This window comes from Anguilla anguilla, chromosome 9 (assembly GCF_013347855.1).
Source record: "Anguilla anguilla isolate fAngAng1 chromosome 9, fAngAng1.pri, whole genome shotgun sequence".
Classification (NCBI taxonomy): domain Eukaryota; kingdom Metazoa; phylum Chordata; class Actinopteri; order Anguilliformes; family Anguillidae; genus Anguilla; species Anguilla anguilla.
Genome location: NC_049209.1, coordinates 29,741,321 through 29,764,298, shown reverse-complemented (window position 1 = coordinate 29,764,298; position 22,978 = coordinate 29,741,321). Strand labels below are relative to the sequence as shown.

The 22,978-nt window shown below is 46.2% G+C and overlaps 1 protein-coding gene across 1 annotated transcript in view; it reads left to right on the top strand.

Moving 5' to 3' along the window:
• The window catches only part of LOC118234968 (collagen alpha-5(IV) chain-like), a 39,347-nt gene extending 16,637 nt beyond the window's left edge, over positions 1 to 22,710 (top strand). The window contains exons 11-50 of the mRNA XM_035431865.1: positions 117 to 152; positions 570 to 611; positions 1,251 to 1,343; positions 1,769 to 1,822; positions 2,294 to 2,350; positions 2,865 to 2,909; positions 3,028 to 3,081; positions 3,505 to 3,546; positions 3,805 to 3,901; positions 4,274 to 4,309; positions 5,248 to 5,499; positions 6,263 to 6,352; positions 6,491 to 6,561; positions 6,937 to 7,128; positions 8,089 to 8,257; positions 8,543 to 8,635; positions 9,408 to 9,512; positions 10,100 to 10,197; positions 11,229 to 11,379; positions 11,914 to 12,027; positions 12,812 to 12,979; positions 13,168 to 13,257; positions 13,348 to 13,494; positions 13,756 to 13,854; positions 14,073 to 14,162; positions 14,668 to 14,807; positions 15,518 to 15,644; positions 15,726 to 15,905; positions 16,000 to 16,050; positions 16,395 to 16,580; positions 17,781 to 17,914; positions 18,245 to 18,317; positions 18,473 to 18,544; positions 18,771 to 18,899; positions 19,026 to 19,124; positions 19,279 to 19,491; positions 19,897 to 20,074; positions 20,603 to 20,717; positions 20,843 to 21,015; positions 21,580 to 22,710. Coding sequence (XP_035287756.1) covers positions 117 to 152; positions 570 to 611; positions 1,251 to 1,343; positions 1,769 to 1,822; positions 2,294 to 2,350; positions 2,865 to 2,909; positions 3,028 to 3,081; positions 3,505 to 3,546; positions 3,805 to 3,901; positions 4,274 to 4,309; positions 5,248 to 5,499; positions 6,263 to 6,352; positions 6,491 to 6,561; positions 6,937 to 7,128; positions 8,089 to 8,257; positions 8,543 to 8,635; positions 9,408 to 9,512; positions 10,100 to 10,197; positions 11,229 to 11,379; positions 11,914 to 12,027; positions 12,812 to 12,979; positions 13,168 to 13,257; positions 13,348 to 13,494; positions 13,756 to 13,854; positions 14,073 to 14,162; positions 14,668 to 14,807; positions 15,518 to 15,644; positions 15,726 to 15,905; positions 16,000 to 16,050; positions 16,395 to 16,580; positions 17,781 to 17,914; positions 18,245 to 18,317; positions 18,473 to 18,544; positions 18,771 to 18,899; positions 19,026 to 19,124; positions 19,279 to 19,491; positions 19,897 to 20,074; positions 20,603 to 20,717; positions 20,843 to 21,015; positions 21,580 to 21,661 — 4,437 coding nt within the window. The 3' untranslated portion in view covers positions 21,662 to 22,710. The remainder of the gene's footprint in view (positions 1 to 116; positions 153 to 569; positions 612 to 1,250; positions 1,344 to 1,768; positions 1,823 to 2,293; positions 2,351 to 2,864; positions 2,910 to 3,027; positions 3,082 to 3,504; positions 3,547 to 3,804; positions 3,902 to 4,273; positions 4,310 to 5,247; positions 5,500 to 6,262; positions 6,353 to 6,490; positions 6,562 to 6,936; positions 7,129 to 8,088; positions 8,258 to 8,542; positions 8,636 to 9,407; positions 9,513 to 10,099; positions 10,198 to 11,228; positions 11,380 to 11,913; positions 12,028 to 12,811; positions 12,980 to 13,167; positions 13,258 to 13,347; positions 13,495 to 13,755; positions 13,855 to 14,072; positions 14,163 to 14,667; positions 14,808 to 15,517; positions 15,645 to 15,725; positions 15,906 to 15,999; positions 16,051 to 16,394; positions 16,581 to 17,780; positions 17,915 to 18,244; positions 18,318 to 18,472; positions 18,545 to 18,770; positions 18,900 to 19,025; positions 19,125 to 19,278; positions 19,492 to 19,896; positions 20,075 to 20,602; positions 20,718 to 20,842; positions 21,016 to 21,579) is intronic.
• Positions 22,711 to 22,978: the final 268 nt, after the last annotated feature.

Genomic DNA, 22,978 nt, shown 5'->3' with positions numbered 1-22,978 from the left:
CCCCTTAGTTGATTGTGTTCATGGCTGTCTTTGTTGGCTGAATCTGTATTGCACGTGGATGAAAGGAGCCATGCAATCGTTTTCTCATTGTCTCTTTGCTCTCCTGTTTTTCTCAGGGACGTCCTGGGTCTCCAGGTCCTCCAGGGCCCAAGGTATGAGCAGCACACCCCAGACTGGCCCCTCTAACCATCGGTCATCAAACATCTGTATATCTATTGTAGTCACCTGTCAATCATTGAACATCTGTATATCTAATATAGCCACCTGTCAGTCATTGAACATCTGTATATCTAATATAGCCACCTGTCAGTCATCAAACATCTGTGTATCTACTGTAGCCACCTGTCAGTCAACAAACATCTGTGTATCTACTGTAGCCACCTGTCAGTCATAAAAATCTACATGTCTCCTGCAGTCACCTGTCCATCAGTCCATTTACCCAGCATCTTCTGTTCTTCCATGTATTAATCATGTCCATAATTTCATGTTCTGAATGTGAATGTATCAATCAGCAGGCTAGACTGTACCTTTTTCTGACCTCTGTGTGTTTTGTCTGTTCTGATACACAGGGTAACATGGGCCTGAACTTCCAGGGGCCAAAAGGAGAGAAGGTAGGGCTCTCTACTGCCTTATTCTATATTACAGTATGGCTTTTCTGTCTGCAAGACATATCCCGAACAAGAGCATCCTCCTAAGACCAGCAGACATAATATATTTGTCTTGGATGTCAAGAAGATTTTGAAGTGGATATAAATAAATGTAACTTTATTTTTATTGAATGTCATTTGTAGTGTACAGTAGGTTTCTGCATTATAGAATATATGGTTCTTGAGAGCAAGGCCAGAGATGCGTGTCACCTACAGGGGACAAAATCGAATTGTCTGGATATTCATAATGAGCCAGTAAATCAGAACACTTATAGCCTCACCAAGGGCAATTGACCCTTTTAATGTTAGCAGTCAGGTTACCATATAGATAATCTGAAAACGTACGAACATAAGAACACATAATGACCAGATCGGACCATTCGGCCCATATGTGCTTGTCATTTACCTGCAAACTAGAGTGTCTAGCACTACATCAAGCCCGGATGTGAAAACCCTTAGAGTCTGTGCTTCTACTGCATGATCTGAAAAGCTATTTCACACTACATCATCAATCACAGAAATGGTATCACACATAGAACTCATAGAACTGCATTGCTATGGTCCCTCATGTCTGTGTGTGTGTGTGTGTGTGTGTGTGTGTAGGGTCTATCAGGTTTGCCAGGTCCTCCGGGTCCCCCGGGTATAATCGGTGAACAGACGAGGCCAAGGGATTATGATGTACATAGAGGAGAAAAGGTAAGGTGCCCTCTCAGTGACTACCATGCATGTGCAGGTCTACAGATTATTGGGGACTAAAGCCAATATGTGCTCATTACTGTGGATGAGGGAGTTGCTAATGTATGTAGACACCTAATCAAAATGCTGTTGTACGGTTAGGTAGGGGTTACCCCAGTGACTGAAATCATCCCTCCCATTGGGTGATGCTGTGGCCATTTACACATCACACCAATGGGATTCCTGGGGCTGGCCACAGTCAGCAGTGGCATGGGGGTGCATCACAGCAATAAGAACCAGTGCTTCAGCTGGATGCCTCATCTGAGGGCCCCAACGGTTTAAATTTTGTCTCTTTTGTCCTCTATTTGTAGATCTATGAACCTTGCACTGACATACATTTATGAAGGTACAGTTTGGGAAATCACTGTTGTGCACTGTTGTTTCAGGGTGATCAGGGCGTGCCTGGCCAGCCTGGGGAACCGGGCCTCCCTGGACCTCCGGTAAGCATTGTGTGGTATTTGAACACAGTCAGTCCTCAGAGATATGAACCTCACTGTTCAATCCAACTGGGTATGGACCCTTAATTGGCAATGGAATTTGCTCCTTTACAAGCTTCTTGTTCATAAAATGGATGCACGTCATATAGATAAAAAAACTGGAAATACACCTTCACCTCTATATCTACATGTAGGGGTCCAACTGAAATTTTTGAGTTTACAAGGGAGCGTATAATTAAATTAATTAAATTAAATGAATAAGATCCTCTGTGTTGGTCAGCATCAGGTGAGCGTTTCTGAGCAGAAAGGCCTCTGTGAGCGCCCATTGCAGCTATACCCTCGGAGAGCCCATCATTGGGTTGGTTGGTGAAACTCTCAGCCTTGGCTCTGATAAAGCACAGAGGGCTATGGTATGTTCTTAACGGGACGCGCATTTCCTGCACATTTACTGACGGAGTGCCACTTTCTGCACAGGGTGCGTCTGGCGGCTACCGAGGCGAGAAAGGGGAACCTGGAGAAGCAGGGAAACGGGTAGGTGAATTGGGCACAGGTGGGCACTGGCTGGCACAGGTAGTCACATGTGGGCACAGGTCCCCTTCAGGTGTGACACAGAGAGAGGTGTGGTGCTCTGCCTGTGTCTCTCCTTCAGCAGTGTACAGTTCAGGCTGCATGTTTCTGGGGTGGACAGTCCTGGGGTCCTGCGATGTGTTTCTTCCACCCAAGAACTCAGCCAGCTGATTTCACTAATAAGTTCTACCTCCTGACTGAGGAATTGTGCTAATTAGCAAATCCAGGTGGTTGGAACAAAATGATGGGGAGGACTTTTACGTTCTGAACCTGAATTTTCTGTGGACTATTGAACATTGGAGAACAAGAGGGCATTTTCACATCATATGCTTACTGTCAAGCCGTGACTCAAAGTGGTCATTAAAGTTCCCGAGGCTCTTGTAGTATGAGCAGGGCTGTTAACCCTGGCATACTCAAAACTGCATTACCCACCTGCCTCGTGTCCATCTCAGCTGACCGTGTTACTCCTTCTCTCCAGGGCAAGCCAGGCAAAGACGGAGACCCAGGGCCAGCAGGGTACCCGGTGAGCTCTTTGCCCGCTATTTGTGGGAATTGAGTTGGGGCGTGGGGTGGGGAGGAGGTGGGCTTGTCCGTGCTTCTGAATGGCTCACGTGCGGCCCCATTTTCCGTTTTTGTGACAGGGCCAGAAGGGGGAGGCAGGCATCCCGGGCCTGTCCGGCCGTGATGGAGAGAAGGTACGGCTGCTTGCCTTCATCTGTGGTCTACAACACTGTTATATTTTTTATTGAGAATGTGGAGACACTTGTGGTGTCTTCTTACCTTGAATAAGCACAGAGCACTTGGGCTTGGATAAATAAAATGTAAAAGTTGTTTTTATAATAGCGTTTCATGCACACAAGGGCTGAGAACTACTGGTTTTCTACCCTCCCTTTACCTGGGAGTCAGGTGTGAGGACAGTCAGGCCAGTCAGTAGCGCTAATTGTTCGGTTAATTACCCGGGAGAAAAGAAAACCAGGCCCGGATTTGGATTTGAGTATTAATACTCTAGAATGTAAAGTTCCCCCAGGCTGGAGTGCTCTCTGCACTTCCCTGTGTAGAGAAGTCAAATGGCGCTTATGACATCACTTTTTACCCAATGCTTTCCTGGCCTCTAACAGGGTGAAAAAGGGGATCGTGGGTACCCCGGGGCTCCAGGGCCGGTGAGTCCTGATTCTGTGCTATGAAATGACATTACTACCTTATCTATTTGCACTCTTATTTCAATATTTACAGAAATGAAATATATTTTATGACATTTATTTCTATCATTTATATTCGCTGCTTGGTTGCCTCAGCAGCAGTGAGGCATTAGACTATGAATCTGGCTGGGGACGCCTTGGGAGAGGGAGGGCGTGGCAGGACAGTGTTCTGTATGACCATGGAGTGGCAGGACTGAGAGCTTGAACAATCTCCTGCAGGTGATTGGAGGTCATGGGGGATCTGGTGCCGTCGGTCAGAAAGGTGAAAGCGGCTTTCCTGGAATACCTGGGGCCAAAGGAGACCGAGGACCACAAGGTACACAGGTGGACAGGAAGGGCGGAGGGAAGGTGGATGGGGTGGGGCAGATCTGAAATAATTAAAGAAATTGGTCATTCACAAATCAGAGGTTGTCTACTATGTCAGTAGTTTTATTGCTGTCATTTCAATGAGTAGCTGTGGAAGTGCTATTTTTTTATAGGCTACAACATGCACAGTTGTTTTCTTTTCACGTACAGAAGCTCAACATTGTATAGCCAGATGCACAATGTATAGATACCCCCCACGAGATTCATAATGACCTTCGCAGAGACAACCCCTCTTCCTCCTCCGCAGTCATTATTTCCTGATAGCTGAACACCTCGTCGGGGATTATAACGTGTTTGTTTGCGCTTGTTTTTCTTTCTGCAGGCTTATCAGGACCTCCGGGACAGCCAGGAGCACCAGGTATGTGAACTGTGTACTCCAGCAGGAGTGTGTCCTGCGGCCTCTTGGCTTTGAAAGTGTGCGGCTTTGCACAGCGCAGGTCAATTGTAGCTGATTAGCCTTCAGTACAACTGTTCATGTACTTTTATGAATCGGCACTTACAGAAAAATCACATGAAATTTCCTATGTGAATTTAACATTTTCACATGCAAATTAAATATATATTCAGATGTAGCTTGTGTAACAAAACGTAAAAATGGGTCGTTGCCGAAACGTAGTGTGTTTACGTCCTGGTGGGTGATTGGGCTCACACTTCTTCCTGCAAAGGACCCCACTTCCTCCTTTTCCTGATAGGGCGCCTGATAGAACCAATCGAATGTAATGCTGCCTTAGAGAGTATTCCAATAAATAAAAGTCCTTAGTGCAAACAAAACATATGACTTCAAATAGGATATTTTACCCTTTTCCCACTCTTTACTGTAAGTGGGCCTATTTTTTTATGCTGGCTGTTCACGTGTGGTTTTTGGACGCATGGTTTTTGAACACGTGATTTTTTTAATTGGGGAATTCCCATTTTTCTTAAACCTGTTGTAGTATACCTGTGTAAATACACTTGTGTGAGAGGTATTATACTGGGCTGCCAATGTATGTGTGGGTCTGGTACTTACCTGTATGTATATACAGTATGAGAGGCTGTGTGTGTGGGTGGGTGTGTGGGTCTGGTACTTACCTGTATGTATATACAGTATGAGAGACTGTGTGTGTGAGGGTCTGCTGCTTCCCTGTATGTATATACAGTATGAGAGACTGTGTGTGTGTGTATGTGTGTGTGTGTGGGTCTGGTGCTTACCTGTATGTGTATATGATTGACTGTGCATGTGTGTGGGTGTGTGTGTGTGTCTTACCTGGCTATATGTGCACTGTATGTGCGTGACTGCGTGTGTTTGTGTTTTTACAGGTGGACAGGGTGGAGGCTCTGCTGGGCAGCCTGGTTTTCCAGGGGAGAGGGGACAGAAGGGAGACTCAGGTCAGCCAGGGGTCTCCATACCTGGACCCCCAGGTAGAAATGGACTGCCTGGTGGCCCCGGAGCCCCTGGTCCCCCCGGAGCCCCAGCAGCATCGGGCCCTTGCGGAAACTGCCTTCCTGGGGCCCCAGGATTACCTGGCCTGCAGGGAGAGCAGGGTTACCCTGGAGGCACTGGACAGAAAGGTACGCTGTGTACACACATTATACTGCCTGAGCAGAGGAACTATACTCTATGAGTACCGATAGTATAGGATACTCTATCTATACTCACGCTTTACTCTGTACACACATTATACTGCCTGAGCAGAGGAACTATACTCTATGAGTACCGATAGTATAGGATACTCTATCTATACTCACGCTTTACTCTGTACACACATTATACTGCCTGAGCAGAGGAACTATACTCTATGAGTACCGATAGTATAGGATACTCTATCTATACTCACGCTTTACTCTGTACACACATTATACTGCCTGAGCAGAGGAACTATACTCTATGAGTACCGATAGTATAGGATACTCTATCTATACTCACGCTTTACTCTGTACACACATTATACTGCCTGAGCAGAGGAACTATACTCTATGAGTACCGATAGTATAGGATACTCTATCTATACTCACGCTTTACTCTGTACACACATTATACTGCCTGAGCAGAGGAACTATACTCTATGAGTACCTATATACTGTATCTATGCGCACACTTTACTCTGTACACACCCTCAGTATGCAGTACGCTGTATAGTTGCACTCTATGGAGTATTCTCCACACATTAAATGCATTAAATGACCACATTTGGCAAGCACATTGCACATACTCTCTCTGTATACATTCTGTGTGAGCACACTGTGTACACAGTCCATACACGCATTGCATATACAGTCTGTATATACAAACATTGTTTTAAGCTGGCAGTAAAGCTGTGTGTCTTGCTTGTAGGTGAAAAGGGAGACACTTGTATCAACTGCTTCTCCAACAACATCTCCATTCCTGGAGCCCCCGGACCCCCGGGCCCCCCTGGCTTTTCAGGTAAGTGTATGAGACCCTGGCTGTTTGTGAGGTCGGGGGTCAGCTTAGGGTGCGCAGTTGACTGAACGCCTGTGTTTGCGGCCATGTTGTGGTGCGCCATAATCTGCCAAGCTGACATTGTGGTGTGGTGTGGTGCAGGCAATCCCGGTGGGCCAGGGGCCAAAGGGGACCGAGGTTACCCTGGACCAGCAGGGGCGCTCGGAGGACCGGTGAGACCCACCGCCCGTCACCTCCTGTCAATCTGCATTTTAATGTGTGTCTCACACTTGAGTATATGCACACAGTCTGTATATCAATGTGTGATTCACACATGACTATGTTTACACAGTCTGTATATTAATATTTATCTCACACAGGAGTACATGCACAAAATGTGTATATTAAGGTGCTTCTTGTGCATTGCACACACGATTTCAGGTTTCATTTAGCAACTGTCTGAATTTTATCTAGACAGCCAGCTAGCTCAGTGTAGCTAGTTGGTCGGCTAGTGTACATAATGTGTGAATAGTTACAAACGTGAGTTCTTCCGCCATGGCAGAGAAATAGCGCCCTAAGACTCTGAGACTGTATTCTTACATTCGTAGGGTTCGCCTGGGTCAGTGGGCGCGCCTGGACATCCAGGACAGAAGGGAGAGCCTGGAAATGCTATTGCGGTGGAGGGGGTTAGGGGGGAAAAGGGCGACACTGGATTCCCAGGGTCCCCTGGCTTACCTGGGCTAGACGGAAGACCGGGCCTCGATGGAGCACCTGGAGCACCTGGGCCCAAAGGCACATCTGTAAGTGTAGCGCACTCAGGGGGCAGGGCTTAAGTGAGTATTGAGCAGTGGTGACTAGTCCTGTTCCTGAAGATCAATCATCCTGTAGGTTTTCATTCCAACCCTAACAAAGTATGCCTCATTCAACAGCTAAAGATCTTGTTTAGCTGCTAAGTAGTATAGTTAGATGTGCCAAATTAGGGCTGAAATGAAAACCTACAGGATGGCTGATCTCCAGGAACAGGGTTGGTTATAGCTGGTATAGAGGATCAGGGCTTAATTGAGAGCTATCACCAGCAGGGAAAGATGCCATCTGCAGCTCAGAGGAATTCAACAGTGGTTTTATCCAGCATAAAGCCGGCACGCTCAATGATTTTAGTCAGGAACCGCATTTTAGGAGACCACACTTCACACTGTGTAAATTCTTATCTTTTCAATTGCATGCAATGATTCATTGGGTGAATCATGTACCGTTAAGGTTAGCAAATCTATGCCATTACTCTAATACAATGCAACGCTGAAATAGCTAACGGCATGGTCAAAAAGCTGCTTTAATGACCTGTGTACACATCCATCATCAGAGAGCAGAGCTTTCAGTATCTGAATCAGAACAGTCTGCTAATGTAACCAGTAACCTGTGGAACTGATGTGGTAATGTTGTAACTGGTATTTCTGCTTCATTTTGGATTTCGCTTTCATTCTGATTTTACTTCGGTGTCTCATTTTGTCGTATCGCATGTGTTGACTGTTATCTCATTGTTTTGTGATTAGATTTTATCTAGCCATTGTTATTGTTTTATCATCACACAGTTATTTTATCTGTGAAGCCCATCGGGCTACAATGCTTTGTTTGAACTCTGCTGTAAAATGAGTAAAGTGAAGTTAGTGTTGTGTTAATGTGACCAATGTGTAACTGTTCATGTCTGTGGAAGACTTCATGTTTTCCTTTGCGACAGTAACTGTTGTCCTGGGGAACTGTAGGGATCCCTGTTGGTGAAAGGTGAACGTGGGCCCCCGGGATTGCCTGGGACCCCAGGTCTCCCAGGAGATAGAGGAGGGCAAGGTGCTCCTGGATTTGGCCCCCAAGGGCCCACAGGAGAGAAGGGTATCCAGGGTACGGCAGGGAGGACAGGGGCACCAGGTGTACCAGGTGAGTGAAAATGTTGTTCTGTTGAGGGGTAGTAGGGTGAATGAGGGTTTCATTTTGAGGTAGTGGTGTGGGTGAGGGTTCTGTTTTGGGGTAGTGGGGTAATGGGTGAAGGTTCTGTTGTAGGGTACTGGGGTGAATGCGGGCTCTGTTTCGGGACAGTGGGCTGAGTGAGGGTTCTGTTTCAGTGTTGTGGGATAAATGAGGGTTCTGTTTTGGTGCAGTGGGGTACTGGGTGAGGTAAAGCAATGCTGCTTGTGACCCAATGCTGGTATGATCTGCCTACAGGTGCCAAAGGTGAACCTGGCCAAACACGGTCAGAGAAAGGTGCACTTGGACCCCCAGGACCTGCTGGAGAATCAGGCCTTACAGGCGCTCCAGGTACACAGCTCAAATGACCCCTGATCTCCGATCTGTCACATGGCTCCAATGTTGGTGTAGTGTAAGGAGTAGAGTATGGAAAGTGTAATGTAAGAGTAATGTAAGCAATGGTGGAATGTAGAGTAATGTAAGAAATGGTGCAAAGAATAGAATAATGCAAGGAATTGTATGAGGTTAAGAACAGAATAATGTCAGGAATTGTCTAATTTAAAGAGCAGAGTAATATTAAGAGTAGAATAAGTGGACAAAATTTGCAGAGAAATAGCAGATGTGTCACATAATGGTTAAGGAATTGTACAGTAACTCTGATATTGCAAGTAAGCTACATAGGTCCCTCTTGATAAGAGTGTCAAAAATCATTCATCAATCATTCCGTTTCTGATTTGCTGATTTGAGTCAGCCATTGTTGGCCATAGAGAGAAACTGTTTTTGACAGGTTCAAATAAGACTGACAGTTCATTGTAGCTGTGCCCATTTTGGCATTCAGGAAACCTCATTTTCTGATTACTAGTAGAACATTAGGAGTTGAGTAATATTTGGAGTGATGTAAGATGTAGAGTAATGCAAGGAGTAGGTATGTATGAGGTGCTGTAAAATAAGGAGTAATGTAAAGAATATAATTGTAAAGGACATGTTGTAATGTACGGAGTGGTGTAATGTTGTAATGTAAGGAGTATGCATGTATGCTTACAATGTGTGCAGTGATGTAAAGAATAAAGTGGTACAGTTATAAGGAGTGTTGGACTATCATCTGTGTGTCTTTGATCTCCAGGTGCCCCCGGACTGCCTGGGGCACCCGGATTCAATGGATCACCTGGAGCAAAGGGGGATCCTGGAATTCCCGGCATTGGATTACCAGGTGCTCCGGGAGAGAAAGGTAGGACTGAGTCACCGGCGTGCTGTATGGTTTCACGCACACCTGCACAGATATTGTGATAAACTGCATGTATACCCAGAAGGCCTGAGTATAAATGTACATATGTCATTTTCAGTGGATCGTTATTGTCCCTAGAGGGCAATTTGAGTGGAGCTTTAAAAATCCACATGCATTTGACAAACATACAAAATATAGATTTAGACAAATATAGACAAAATATAGAAAATAGTTAACAACATTACAAGGATAGGGAAGAGCTTAAAGGTTAGTAGATTATGTATAAGAGTGAAAATAATCCATGTGCAGAGAGAATATTGTATTGAGTAATTGTACATTGGGGCAGTGCTGATTGGCTGTTGAGTAATTGTATGTAGGAGCAGTGCTATCTGGCTGTTGTGTTATTGTATATAGGAGAATTGATGATTGGGTGTTGAGCTGTATGTTAGAGCAGAGCTGATTGGCTGTTGAGTTATTGCGTGTAGGAGCAGTGCTGATTGGGTGTTGAGTTGTATGTCAGAGCAGTGCTGATTAGCTGTTCGGTTATTGTATGTAGGAGCAGTGCTGATTGGGTGTTTCCTCTCTCTCAGGATTCCCAGGAGCTCCAGGGCAGCCTGGAACGCCCGGTGGCCCAGGCCGCCCAGGATTGGACGGCCTCCCCGGATCACCCGGAGCACCAGGTGGAAAGGTGAGAAGCAGGCGACTGCTCAGTGGCTGTCCTCTGTGTGCTTAGGAACCAGTCCCTCCAGAGTACGGTTCCAGAGCTGCAGTAACCAGAAGAGTTCTGTCACAACTCAGTTAAATGGTGATAGCATTCCTTGCAATAATCCAAATGGTAAATGGTAAATGGACTGCATTTATATAGCACTTTTATCCAAAGCGCTTTACAATTGATGCCTCTCATTCACCCATTCGCACACACACTCACACACCAAAGGTGAAAGGCTGCCATGCAAGGTACCAATCAGCTCGTTGGGAGCAATTAGGGGTTAGGTGTCTTGCTCAGGGACACTTCGACATGCCCAGGGCCGGGGATATAACCGGCAACCGTCCGACTCCCAGACAACCGCTCTTACCTCCTGAGCTATTTCGCCCTCCTGAGTAATCCAGAGTAATCTAGTGATTGCTGTGAAGTACTGATTTAGGGAGACTTTTCTTGTTTTGCATCAAGCCAACATATTAAGAAACAGTCAAACTATAGAGGACTATATGACTATATGAGGGATGATGTCAAACATCTTAAATTTTTTAAGTGAAAAGAAGAAGGTTAATCCCTATGTCTGTCCCAACTTCTTCTGGGTCCAGCAAAAGAAAAAGCCAACTTTGTGTATGTTTTCATTACAGAATGAAACTCAGAAAGTGATTATAATTTTTTTTTCACCATTAAACGTTATGATTGGCCAGTTCATAATAGACCACCGGAAAGGGAAAGGAGAGAGAAAGCGGTTCTGGATCCAGCCACTAGAGGCACTAGACAGCAGAAATCCATCCAATAGTACCTGAGCACACCTGTGCTTTGTTAAGGAATGTGACATGTGAAAGGACAAATCTGAAATCCTTGTCCGCATTCAACCCCATAAGGAGAAATAGCAAACCTGGTATTTTGTTAATATAAAATTCTTCGGGATGGAGACAGAATATGAAAAATAAATGTTCAAAGTAAAATGCAGGGAAGTGAAGTTGCTCTCAGACACTGACAGAGGCATATTTGTGTCTCAGGGCGAGCCCGGATACGGGTTGCCAGGTGCTCAGGGTCCACCAGGATTTTCCGGTGCTAAAGGAGTCCCTGGACCAAAGGGAGACCCTGGATACCCAGGGGGCCCCGGAGGCCCTGGCCGGAATGGGTTTGATGGAGGCCCAGGACCCAAAGGTAAAAAGTCCTGCTGTCCTAGACCCTAAAGACCCTCTTCAGTCTCGTGAATCCCCCTCAATGGTCCCCCTCTCTGAATTCACAAAAGTATAGTTTGTGCTGCTTTCTTTTTCCCCTTCAATAAAGTTGGGTCCCATAAATGAGTATGTGTTTCATTAAAGCAGACTGTGAGCTGCTAGTTGTCCAAACATTGGTATGTTTCCTTGACAGTTATGCATTTTCAGACTGATGAACTGACTAACGAAAAAGCATAAACTCTGAATTAGCTTGAGCAATAAGATCGTTTGTAAGGTATTTTGGATCCATGTTGAGCTCAAACATTTCCTGGTTTCTTTCAGGTTGGAGACAAAATTGTTTTCTCACATTCTTTTCGCATTGATTCGCAGTGTGTCTCTTGCTTTAGTTCTGGTTCCTGATCCATGCCATTCTATTCAGGTGCACCTTATATGACCTGAATAGAACTTATTGTGGCCTCTTATATAACTCTAAGGGGACAGTTCCCTCCTCTTAATCTACCATTTGCCCTTGATACAGGTGATTCAGGTGTTCCTGGCATCCCTGGAGCTCGTGGATCTCCAGGTGCTCCTGCTTTTGGTGGCCAAGGCCCCCCTGGACCTCCTGGACCCCCAGGACCTGCGGGTGCTCCAGGTACCGTCATTGTATTGGTGCTTTCAAATGACTTTCATAATTTTTGTTCCTTCATTTAAGCTTTACTACACTGTCATGATACAATTTCTCAGTTTATTTTGGTGTGTTTTGCGTGTCCTGGTGTTGGTGTATACATGTAGCTTCATACCAGCTAGATGTACGCATACCTGCTACATGTATACACCTGTGACATAAGCGGGAGCTCACTGCCCCACGACTGCCAGAGGGTCCCTTAATTATTATAAAATATATATATATATCATTCATAATGTTGGGTTGGAGGGGCCCCTCTAAGGCTTTGGCCAGCACTGCTTCCTGTAATCATTGGCCTTGCCATGGAAGCATGCTGGTGGGGTGAGCGGGGTCTGTAGGGGTCTGCTGCTAGCTGCAGTGTGTCTCTGTCCATGAGTCCCACGGCCCCCCATATCTCTGAGTCAGCTCTGATCAACACAGTCTCCTTCAGTTTGGTTTGATGGAGATCCAGGAGCCAGTTCTCACTGATCGGATATGAACTCAAATCAAATGTTTTATTTAAACCATGAGGATCCACTCTGTTTTTGTAATAAAGATACAAAAAGCCTCTTTGTAGCAATAATTTTTAACATCTCCATCTCTTGGTGAGAATGAGATTTTTTTCCAGGACTATGAACTTCAAGGTGTCATGCCAATCGCCTATAGTAGCCTTGTGGTCTGCTGTGCTTACTTTTACATTGCTTGGTATGCATCACTCAGAAGGATCTTTCATCTAATTGGAAAATTGACCTTCCCTGTCCCACCACTGCAGGATACTCTGGGGGACCTGGTGCGAAAGGTGACCCTGGAGCCCCAGGACTGGACATCCCAGGGCTGCCAGGAGACAGAGGTAGTCCTGGTATCCCTGGATCCCCAGGACCTGTGGGCCCACCTGGACCTTCAGCAGGGTTAGGCCGAGATGGGCTGCCTGGATTTCCTGGTGAGTGGCCTCGTCTGTTCAATTCTCCCTGTGTATGTGTGTGTGTGTGTGTGTGTGCGTGCTTGTGTGCGTGCGTGCGTGCGTGCATGCATGCATGTGCTTGTGTGTGCATGTGTTCATGTGTCTGTATGCATTTTGAGGGATGTAGTGGTTCACTAATGTTCAAGTGTCTGGCCCTTTTTCCCCAGGTGCCAAAGGAGACCCGGGGCCAATTGGACCACCTGGCCCTCAAGGAGCCCCAGGACCCAGCGGAGGTCCAGGATTCCCTGGTGGAAAAGGTGCCTGTCCTTACCCACCTTCCCCTACCCCATGATTAGTGTGCCCCTGCCTTATCGCACACAGACTGAAAGAGCGCTTTTGCTACACAGGTGACAACGGCTTTCCTGGGCTTTCGGGAGGCCCAGGTGGTCCTGGGCATAAGGGAGAAAGGGGTTCTCCTGGTCAGCCTGGCGCCCCTGGCCCAACCATACAACCTATAGAAGTGAAGGGAGCTAAGGGAGATCCAGGTGGTCCAGGTAAGCTTCTGTCCGTACAGGCAAGCACATTGTGCATATAGCTAAGGACAGTGCCCGTACAGTTACAAGACATTGACCGTACAGGAAAAGGACAGGGTCTGTAGAGGTAAAGAACTTGACTATACAGGTAAAAGACCTTGATGGTACAGGAAAAGGACAGTGACCGTACAGGTAAAGGACAGTGACTGTACAGTACAGAGCGCATGCTGATAGTGTGTGATTGATCAGTAGGCTCACAGGTCTGTTTGTGTACCCCTGAAGGTGCGGGAGGATTGCCAGGACAGAAAGGTGCCCTTGGTCCCCCAGGTGATGCCGGAAATCCAGGGTTGGATGGCCAGCCAGGTTTACCAGGACCTGCAGGTACGATCCTCACCCACATGATTCCCCCCCATATTATAAGTACTGTCACATTTCATTAAGGGATTGAACAGCGAAGTCAAGACAAAGAAAGTAATAACTTCAAACGCTGAAAGTTTTTTTTTTAAATGACATGCTGTCTAGATTTACTATAGCCCAGATGTTCAGGTGCAGTATGGTGTTCAGGTGACGAAGAAACTCTTCTCCTACTCTGTGCTCAGGCATTAAAGGAGATCCTGGAGCTCCAGGTCTGCCAGGGTCCCCCGGAGCACCTGGAGCGAAAGGCAACGCCGGAGATCCAGGATACCCAGGTGAGTCTCGTACCTCTTCAGCTCTGACTCTCTCTAACCCTCTCTCACTACGGTTAAATGTATGAAGTGGAACTTCATCAGTAAATTTGTGGACTTGATAAATGGGGGGGTGGATTCCGTCGAGGGGGGGGGGGGGCCTGTCCAGGCTCACTATGGGACTGTTGCAGAAGCTTTGCCACGGAGGTGGAGAGGCAGGAGTACACGGTGACCTGTGTCTGTTCAGTAACAGTCCCTTTCCAGAGACGCCCTGATAGTCCTGTTATTCCCCTTGCACCTTCACCAGGGGTGGGGTCACAATATTTGAATGTGTTTCTTGGATCTTTTGTCTTTCTGCTCTTAAGAATGGATTCTAGAAGAGAGATTTAAGGTGAATAGACTAGAATAAATAGAAATTTAAAACTAAAAATGAAAACGAATGGCTGTTGAAAACAGGGTTTCAAAAGTAAGTAAGTGTAGAGTGTCCCATGGAGTTCATGAAGAATGACAGCCTCTCACCCTTCCTCAGGTCCCGCTGGTGTGAAGGGTGACTCAGGATTGCCCGGTGGCTCGGGTTTGCCCGGAGGGCCTGGGTCCCCCGGATTCCCCGGTGCTAAGGGTGATGCCGGCGCTCCTGGGTTTGGAGCTCCAGGAAGTCCCGGTATCAAGGTGTCAACACAACACCCCCTTGTGTTTACCAAAAACGCACTATAGTCTACCCAAGTCCATCTACAGGCCCTGGCAAAGGAAGTGTGTGTGTCTGTACACAGACACACAGATGGGATGTTCCATATTCATTTCAGTTCAATTTGTGATGAGGGCTAATTTATAACTAGCATGAATTACATATTGCTGTGTGTCTCTGGGTTTAGTATTATAGTAATATAGTTGTAGTGTCGTCATACTTTGTGCTGCAGTAGTGTAGTTATGTAGGGGCGACATAGCTCAGGAGGTAAGACCGATTGTCTGGCAGTCGGAGGGTTGCCGGTTCAAACCCCGCCCTGGGCGTGTCGAAGTGTCCTTGAGCAAGACACCTAACCCCTAACCCCTAACTGCTCTGGCAAATGAAAGGCATCAATTGTAAAGCGCTTTGGATAAAAGCGCTATATAAATGCAGTCCATCCATTCATTATGGAGCAGTTATAGTCTGTGATGCTATATAGTTGTAGTGTAGTTACACTCTGTGTTGCAGTAGTATAGCTGTGGTGTAATTATATTCTGTGTTGAAGTAGTATAGTTGTGATGTAGTTGCACTCTGTGTTGCAGTAGTATAGTTGTGGTGTAGTTATACTCTGTGTTGCAGTAGTATAGTTGTGCGGTATGTGCACTCTGTGTTGAGTATTTATACACTAATGTGCTTTTGCTTCTGCATCTCCCAGGGTGACCCAGGTCAGCCTGGATTTCCAGGGGGTCCAGGACCTAAAGGAGAGGCTGGTAGCTCAGGTCTGCCCGGACTGCCTGGTGGACCTGGAGTCAAGGGTGACCCTGGCTTTCCCGGACTTCAAGGTACAGTCTGTGCACCTCAGCCATTTCACCCATAAACATTGTTTCCATGGCTGTTAATGTTATGCCTGTGTTTGGTTTCAGGTGGACCGGGAGCTCCAGGTACGAAGGGAATTGATGGAGGTCCAGGTGCCCCAGGGCTGGATGGAGGCCCTGGTCGACCAGGAGAGCCGGGGCGCCCCGGGGGCCCTGGAGCCCCAGGAGAGAAGGGCCAACCCGGGCGAGATGGCATCCCAGGACCTGCAGGACTGAAGGGAGACCCAGGTCAGACAGACAGACAGGCCAGCTTTGGATGGGCTCAGAGATCACCTGAATGAAATTTCTTGATCATAATTAATCCTGCCCTGTATTCCTGTAGGTCTGCCTGGCGGTGGACATCCTGGAGCCCCTGGCCTTCCTGGACTACCGGGTAACTTTTCTACGCCTCCTTTTCACAACCTGCTGACCTGCTGCACACCTGTTAGTTCTGTTCAAGATAATGTTGATCAGAAATAATTTTTTATTTAAGCCACCAGTGAACCCTCTGATTTCGTCAGGCTTCATCTGACTTGTCTTACATTGATTCTCTTCAGCATTATTTGACTTTTATCACAATAATTACCGTTATCAACTGAAATGAAAAGTATACTGTGGTAACAGTTCTAGTCCATATCACCCAGCCCAAATTCAGTGTAACTGAACTAATCAGTGATTAAACAGTGGTGGAGAAAATTATTGAGTGATATACAGCTCTGTGACTGTGTTCCCCCTCAGGTCCAAAGGGAGATCTTGGACCAGCTGGAAATCCTGGATCCCCTGGCTATCCTGGGGCAAAGGGAGATGCAGGGCTCCCAGGCCTGCCTGGTACGCCAGGTAGCCTTGGCCCCCCTGGGCCCCCCGGTCTGGCCCACGTGGGACCCAAAGGTAACCCAGGGGCCCCGGGCTTTCCAGGAAAGGCTGGTAAGTACCTCCTCAACCTACAAACTGTTTTCTGATTTTCTCATATCATCCATTCAGAGCCCGTTGATTGGTTGATGTTCTGCCAAGACAAAAGCCCCTTTCATGCATGCATTTCAGCCCATAAGTAAGTCATTTTCCGTGCCAGCATCATGTGGGAACAAGAGCAGGAGTCGATTTTCCATGTAAGGTGTTCCTCCTATTTTTCGGGTCAGGACCAAGTAAGACTTATGGAAATGTTCTGCCATGGCTGCAGTGTGATCAAAAGCAGAAACATTCCTGGGTGATGCACGCAAAATGTTGTTCTTCACATAACACCTAGTTGTGTGGCCTTTCTAGCTTACACAGTTTTCTTTCCAAGCCAATAGTCAGTATAAGGGGATTCAATAAGTGAATTTCTGTTGTATAGTAGTAACATTATGAGAACTGGTATGATATCCAGCATTATACGTAACATCCTGCCTTACCAACTCTATCCGGAACAGTCATGTGTGAACAGACTCAACACAGAATTTTTCTGTATAGAAGACCTATGTGTTAACAGGGAAAACTACTACCTAATTGGGGTAATTGAGCCTGGCAATGCTGTCGTGTCAATAGACCTGCACTGCAATCTTATTAGAGTTCACATTCACGTTTAACGGCCACTTTGATTGCGGTCCATGCAAGTTAAAATCTCGATCAGTCCTTATATTCTTTATGTGAATTGCATTACTGCAAGTAGTTTGTGGTGTGTATGAAACTTGAAATGAAATGACAACTCTAGCCAATGTGAACTGTACATATGACTTTTGTGCTGGGTTTTAAAAAGTAAAAAAAAAAGTAAAAAGCTGACTAGTTAGGCACCATGCAAATAGGTACTGGGGTAAGGTTATTTACATTTAGCAGGCAGCTAGCTAACATTTGGTAATTTACTGTAAGATAGGTCATATAAAAATGTGTATTTATATCTGTACCATCCCCCATCATGGCACACACAGGTAGTTTCCTATACCCAACACCTAATAGTAACACTATCATATCTGTAGAGTGAAGTAATAATTCAGTGCTGTATGTGTGGCACTTGTAATGCCTAACAGTTTTTCTGTAGGTGGGAGTCATGTGTGGGCTGGTGTTTGGCTAGCCTGAGTTGAGGGTAATGTTTTTTGAGATTCTCTGGCGTGCTGCTGCCATTACCCATGTGTACCCTCTATACAACCTTAGGTGGCCCGGGTCCTGTAGGCCCCCAGGGGCCCCCAGGTCCTGGAGGGTATAGAGGAGAGAAGGGGGCACTTGGAGCACCTGGCACATCTGGCTTCCCTGGAGCTAAAGGAGAGCGAGGAGCCCCTGGGTTTTCGGTGAGTAGATGGCACGCAAACCGATCAAAGACCTTTCTCTTCATAGTGGAATACTGCAGGGCTCAGTCATAAAAGTTACGCAATGCTGTCAATGTTTCCATGGTGATAGACTGACAGTATGTTGATTGGGCTTTTTTTCCATTTTATAAAGGCTGTTTACAGTGGCTTCTTTAGTACATGTGAACCCTGCTATTGCCGCTGGGACACGTTAAGTTTCACATTTCTAATGCAAGGATGATGGTACCACATTTTATTTATTTATTTATTATTGAACCCTGGTCCTGCTATCTCTTATGCTGACCTCTGACCTTGTCCCTCTTTTGTGACCAGGGCTCACCTGGCCTTCCCGGACCTGCAGGCCTGAAAGGTGACGTGGGGCTCCCTGGAGTCCCTGGATTCCCAGGTTAGTCAATGCATCACTCAGGGGCTTGGAGAGGACATTAACCTTTTAAGGTGTAAGATCACAGAGATGTGATTAGAATGATCTTACCTGAACATTCTAATGCTGATGTAACAATCACTGCTGATCACTACTAATCACTACTCTCTGTGTCACAGGTGTGAAGGGACAGTCTGGTATCCCTGGATCGTCAGGTACCCCAGGAGAACCCGGAGATTCTGGTCTTCCAGGTTAGTCCCTCTTATCACAGTGTTATGTTCAGACTGTGCTACAGGTCTCAGTTCATAAGTAACTATTTGTTGAAGATGCATTTTCTGGTTTCTGTGTGAAATGATGATCATATCTGTTTATGGCTGCATGTCATTTCTGTTTGTGATCTGCTCTTTAAGCTGTTTTCATATACTGAATACCAAGTGTGGCACATGTTCTAGTGTCTAACCCCCTCCCCCTTCACAGGGTTGCCCGGTGACCCTGGCCCGGTCTCAGCACCCATCGTCCTGAAAGGGGAGCGCGGTCCCCCCGGGGGTTCTGGGATCCCAGGCGGACGAGGGCCTCCCGGACCCCCAGGGTTAAACGGGCTGTCGGGTTAGTAGAAGCAGTGTTGGAGGGGTTTGTGCTGGTTGGTAGATTAGTGTTGATTTATGTTCTGAAGGTGGTTTGTGTTCTTACAGTGGATTTGTCCTCTTAAGATGGTTTTGTTTTCTGGGGCAGGATCACCAGGAAGCCCTGGTGACCCGGGTCCAGATGGCCCTCCAGGGTTCAATGGCCCCTCAGGACGCAAAGGAGACACAGGGCCAGCTGGAGAACCAGGTAATGACGTGTACACGCCTTCGCCACACACACTCAGACACACACTCAGACACAGACACACAGGCTTTCCACCTAACACAGGACTTAGTACTGGCACGGCTTGCCAACAGAACCAGTGTGCTGAAACCTCTCTATCCCTCTCTCCTTCTCTCAGGTCAGCCTGGGTTCCCAGGCCCTCCAGGCCCAGATGGGACCCAGGGGCCCCCAGGCCTGCCCGGATCGTCCACTGGGGCTCATGGTTTCCTAGTCACCCGACACAGTCAGTCCACGGACGTTCCTTTCTGCCCGGATGGCACCAGCCTGATATACGATGGCTACTCACTGCTGTACGTGCAGGGCAACGAGAGGGCCCATGGGCAGGACTTGGGTAAGTCTGACTTCGGTACCCTAAGAATACGGATTTTCCCCGTTGCAGAAGTGGAATTAACAGGGGTGCCTCGGGTGCAGTGCAACAATATGAGCAGACATGGGGGGCGTAAACGTAGACACTAACTTATGCCTAATTCCTGAAAAACATTGTTCAATGAATGCTGGAAAGTAACACTTTATCATTTGCATTAAAAGAACTAATGCATGTGTGTAAATTAGTTGACTTCGAAATGTATCTTTAGAATGGACTCGCTTTTCCTTTGCGTCATGCAAGTGTGACGCTCTATTTCTCGCCGTGTCTCGCACCCATACGTATGGCCGACTAGCCCCGCCCCTGCCTTGTTAACTCTGCCTTGTAAATGTGCGCCACCCAAATCTACCCCCCCCCCCTTTCCTCCACCAGGAACGGCTGGCAGCTGTCTGCGCAGGTTCAGCACCATGCCCTTCATGTTCTGCAACATCAACAATGTCTGCAACTTCGCCTCCCGCAATGACTACTCCTATTGGCTGTCCACACCCCAGCCCATGCCCATGAACATGGCGCCCATCACCGGTGACACCATCAAACCCTTCATCAGCAGGTGAGAGAGGGCGGGGGAATTAGGGCGTAGATGGGGTACGGTGCGCAGGTTGAGGGAGAAGGAGGAGAAAATTAGGTATTTGTGAACTTCTGTATTGCTAAATTACGTTACAGGCATTTAGCAAACCAGAGCAACTTACACAACATTTTTACATAGCCTTCACATCCATTTATACAGCTGGACATATACTGAAGCAATGCAGGTTAAGTACCTGGGAATCAAACCTGTGACCTTTAGGTTACAAGACCTGTTCCTTACACTTTATAATAAACTGCTGCCTAAATAGGAAAAGCTAAATAAAGAAACTGCAAAGGAGATGCTAACCCTTTAGCCTCAGTTGTTTGACTATATTCACTCACTGCTCACTTACTGGTGTTTGTCCTATGCATGTGTGCTTTTGTGTGTGTGTGTGTGTGTGTGTGTTCTCGTGTGTGTGTGTGTGTGTATGTGTGCATATGTGTGTGTGTGTGTGTGTGTGTACGTATGTGTGTGTGTGTGTCTGTGTGCGCGCGTGTCCGCTCTGTCCAGGTGTGCGGTGTGTGAGGCTCCTGCAATGGTGATCGCTGTGCACAGCCAAACGGTCCAGCTTCCTTCCTGTCCACGAAACTGGGAGCCACTGTGGATCGGATACTCATTCATGATGGTACAGTGGCCACCGGCATCCTCACACACACGCGTACACGTGCGCCATTGTAATGGCTTGGGCACTGATCGCTGTCATTATTCTGTGCTACCATGGTAACCGCTGTCTCTCTGTGGACCCCACAGCACACAAGTGCTGGGGCGGAGGGGTCAGGTCAGGCCCTGGCGTCTCCTGGATCCTGTCTGGAGGAGTTCCGCTCCGCCCCCTTCATTGAGTGTCATGGACGTGGCACCTGCAATTACTATGGCAACTCCTACAGCTTCTGGCTTGCCACTGTGGATATTAATGACATGTTCAGGTAGGAAATCACATGGCTCCACTGCTTTTTGTTACCATATCTGGTGAAATACCATATGTTAAATGGTGATTATATTTGATGTCTGCATGAAATCTGAGCTGCAGACTGTTGGTCTTATAATTGTGGTCCCAATATTGGATTTGAGAAACAATATAATTTTGAACAATCTGCCTGGTCTGATAGGAACTATATCCAGAACGAGATAATTTTGTCATCTAAGCACATTGATTGTTCACGTGTTTAATAACCTGTGGAACAGACTGGAAGCTCTTTAGATCTTTTTACATTGATTTAAATCTCTCATACTTTTCTTTCAGAAATGGTTTTAAAGGGATAGTTCACTTTATGGAATTATAAAAAAATGATTTTGGTTTTTCAATTGACCCAGACAGACTGTAGTGCTCTGAAAGACATTTTAGGTACTTAAATATCTCTCCTCTTCTGGTTTCTCCCTGTCCTTTCTCCCTTCTCCTCAACCCCCTTTCCTCTCTTTCTCTCCCCATTTTCCCTGTCTCTCTCTCTTTCCTCACCCCTCCTCTCTCTCGTCTCCGCGGGCCGCTGTAGGAAACCGCCCTCGGAGACGCTAAAGGAAGGGAACCTGCGCACGCGCGTCAGCCGCTGCGTGGTGTGTATGAAGAGGACGTAACGCCAGAGCGCCATCCACTGGGCACAAACGCAAACAGCCATGAGGACCAATATTCGGACGGTGGGCGCGGTTCCGGCATCGCCACGGTGACGTCTGGATCCCAACTGAATGGTGCTACTGTACAACGCGGCAACAAACCAATAAAGCTGAAAACGAGCGGAACCATTTTATGAAATTAATTACCTCAAAAAAGGTGCCGTTGATGTCTGATAAAGGTGCATTTTTCTGTTCTCTTTCTGGGGGCGTTTTTTTTCCCTTTTCAATATACTTTTTTTTTCTTTTTATTTTGATGTTTGTACACATTTTACAAGGTGCTGTTGATAGGAGAGGACTTGTCTCCAACATGGCACTTTGAGTTATGACACCAGAGAGAGGACATGCACTGAAAAGACTAGTGTGACTGCTTTTTTATTCTTGTACTTCAGAGTTTTTGTTTAATTTCTTTATAGCTTTGTTTTCTCATGGCATCAACACTGCTGCGCTCTCACATACAAGCATTTCCTTTCTGTTTTGTAATTAATGAAATCTGTATATTGTGTAAAATGGTTTTTATAGTGCAGAACATGAAACACATTTTACTGTTTTAATTGTTGCTACATATTTACTTAAAATCTTCTAACACACGTATGCACACACACACACACACACACACACACACACACATACATACTGTATAAACAAAGGGTATACAAATGAAACTTTTTTTTTCAAGAAATCGGAGACATTGTCACACATTTAGATTTTTTTATTTACCATTTTGTGGTATAAAAAGGTGTCTGATCGCCTTTTGTCAACAAAATGCCACAGTAAGGATCTGATCCGCATTTTAAAATATTTTTTTCTGTTTTATTAATGTGATTTTAAGGGGGTTCGATCTCATTTCAATGAAAAAGTGACCATGGTCATAATATAAACCCATACATGTTAGAATGTGTATGTTTGCTTGCCATTGTCTTGCTGTCCCTATCTCTGTACATAGTATGAACATGGACAGCAAGAACAATAACAGCAAACCATTTGTGTTGACAGTTGAAACCTTTCGAAAGTGATCTAGGGTCATATATGTATTCTTTTAAAAAATCTGTTTTCTTCATGTTTATTACCCAGTTGTTGACTTTTAAAGGTGGAAATAAAAATAAAAGTTGAAAATGGTCTAGCGTTGCAGATAATACTTTCATATACCATGTGGAATAGTTGCGAACACATAAAGGGGTAGAGTGCCGTCCATTCTGCTGAACATCGCATAACACTTTCTGGAAAAATTACTGTATGTTAGCCTGAAAAAATGTGTGACTATGGCTCTACATACATACACAT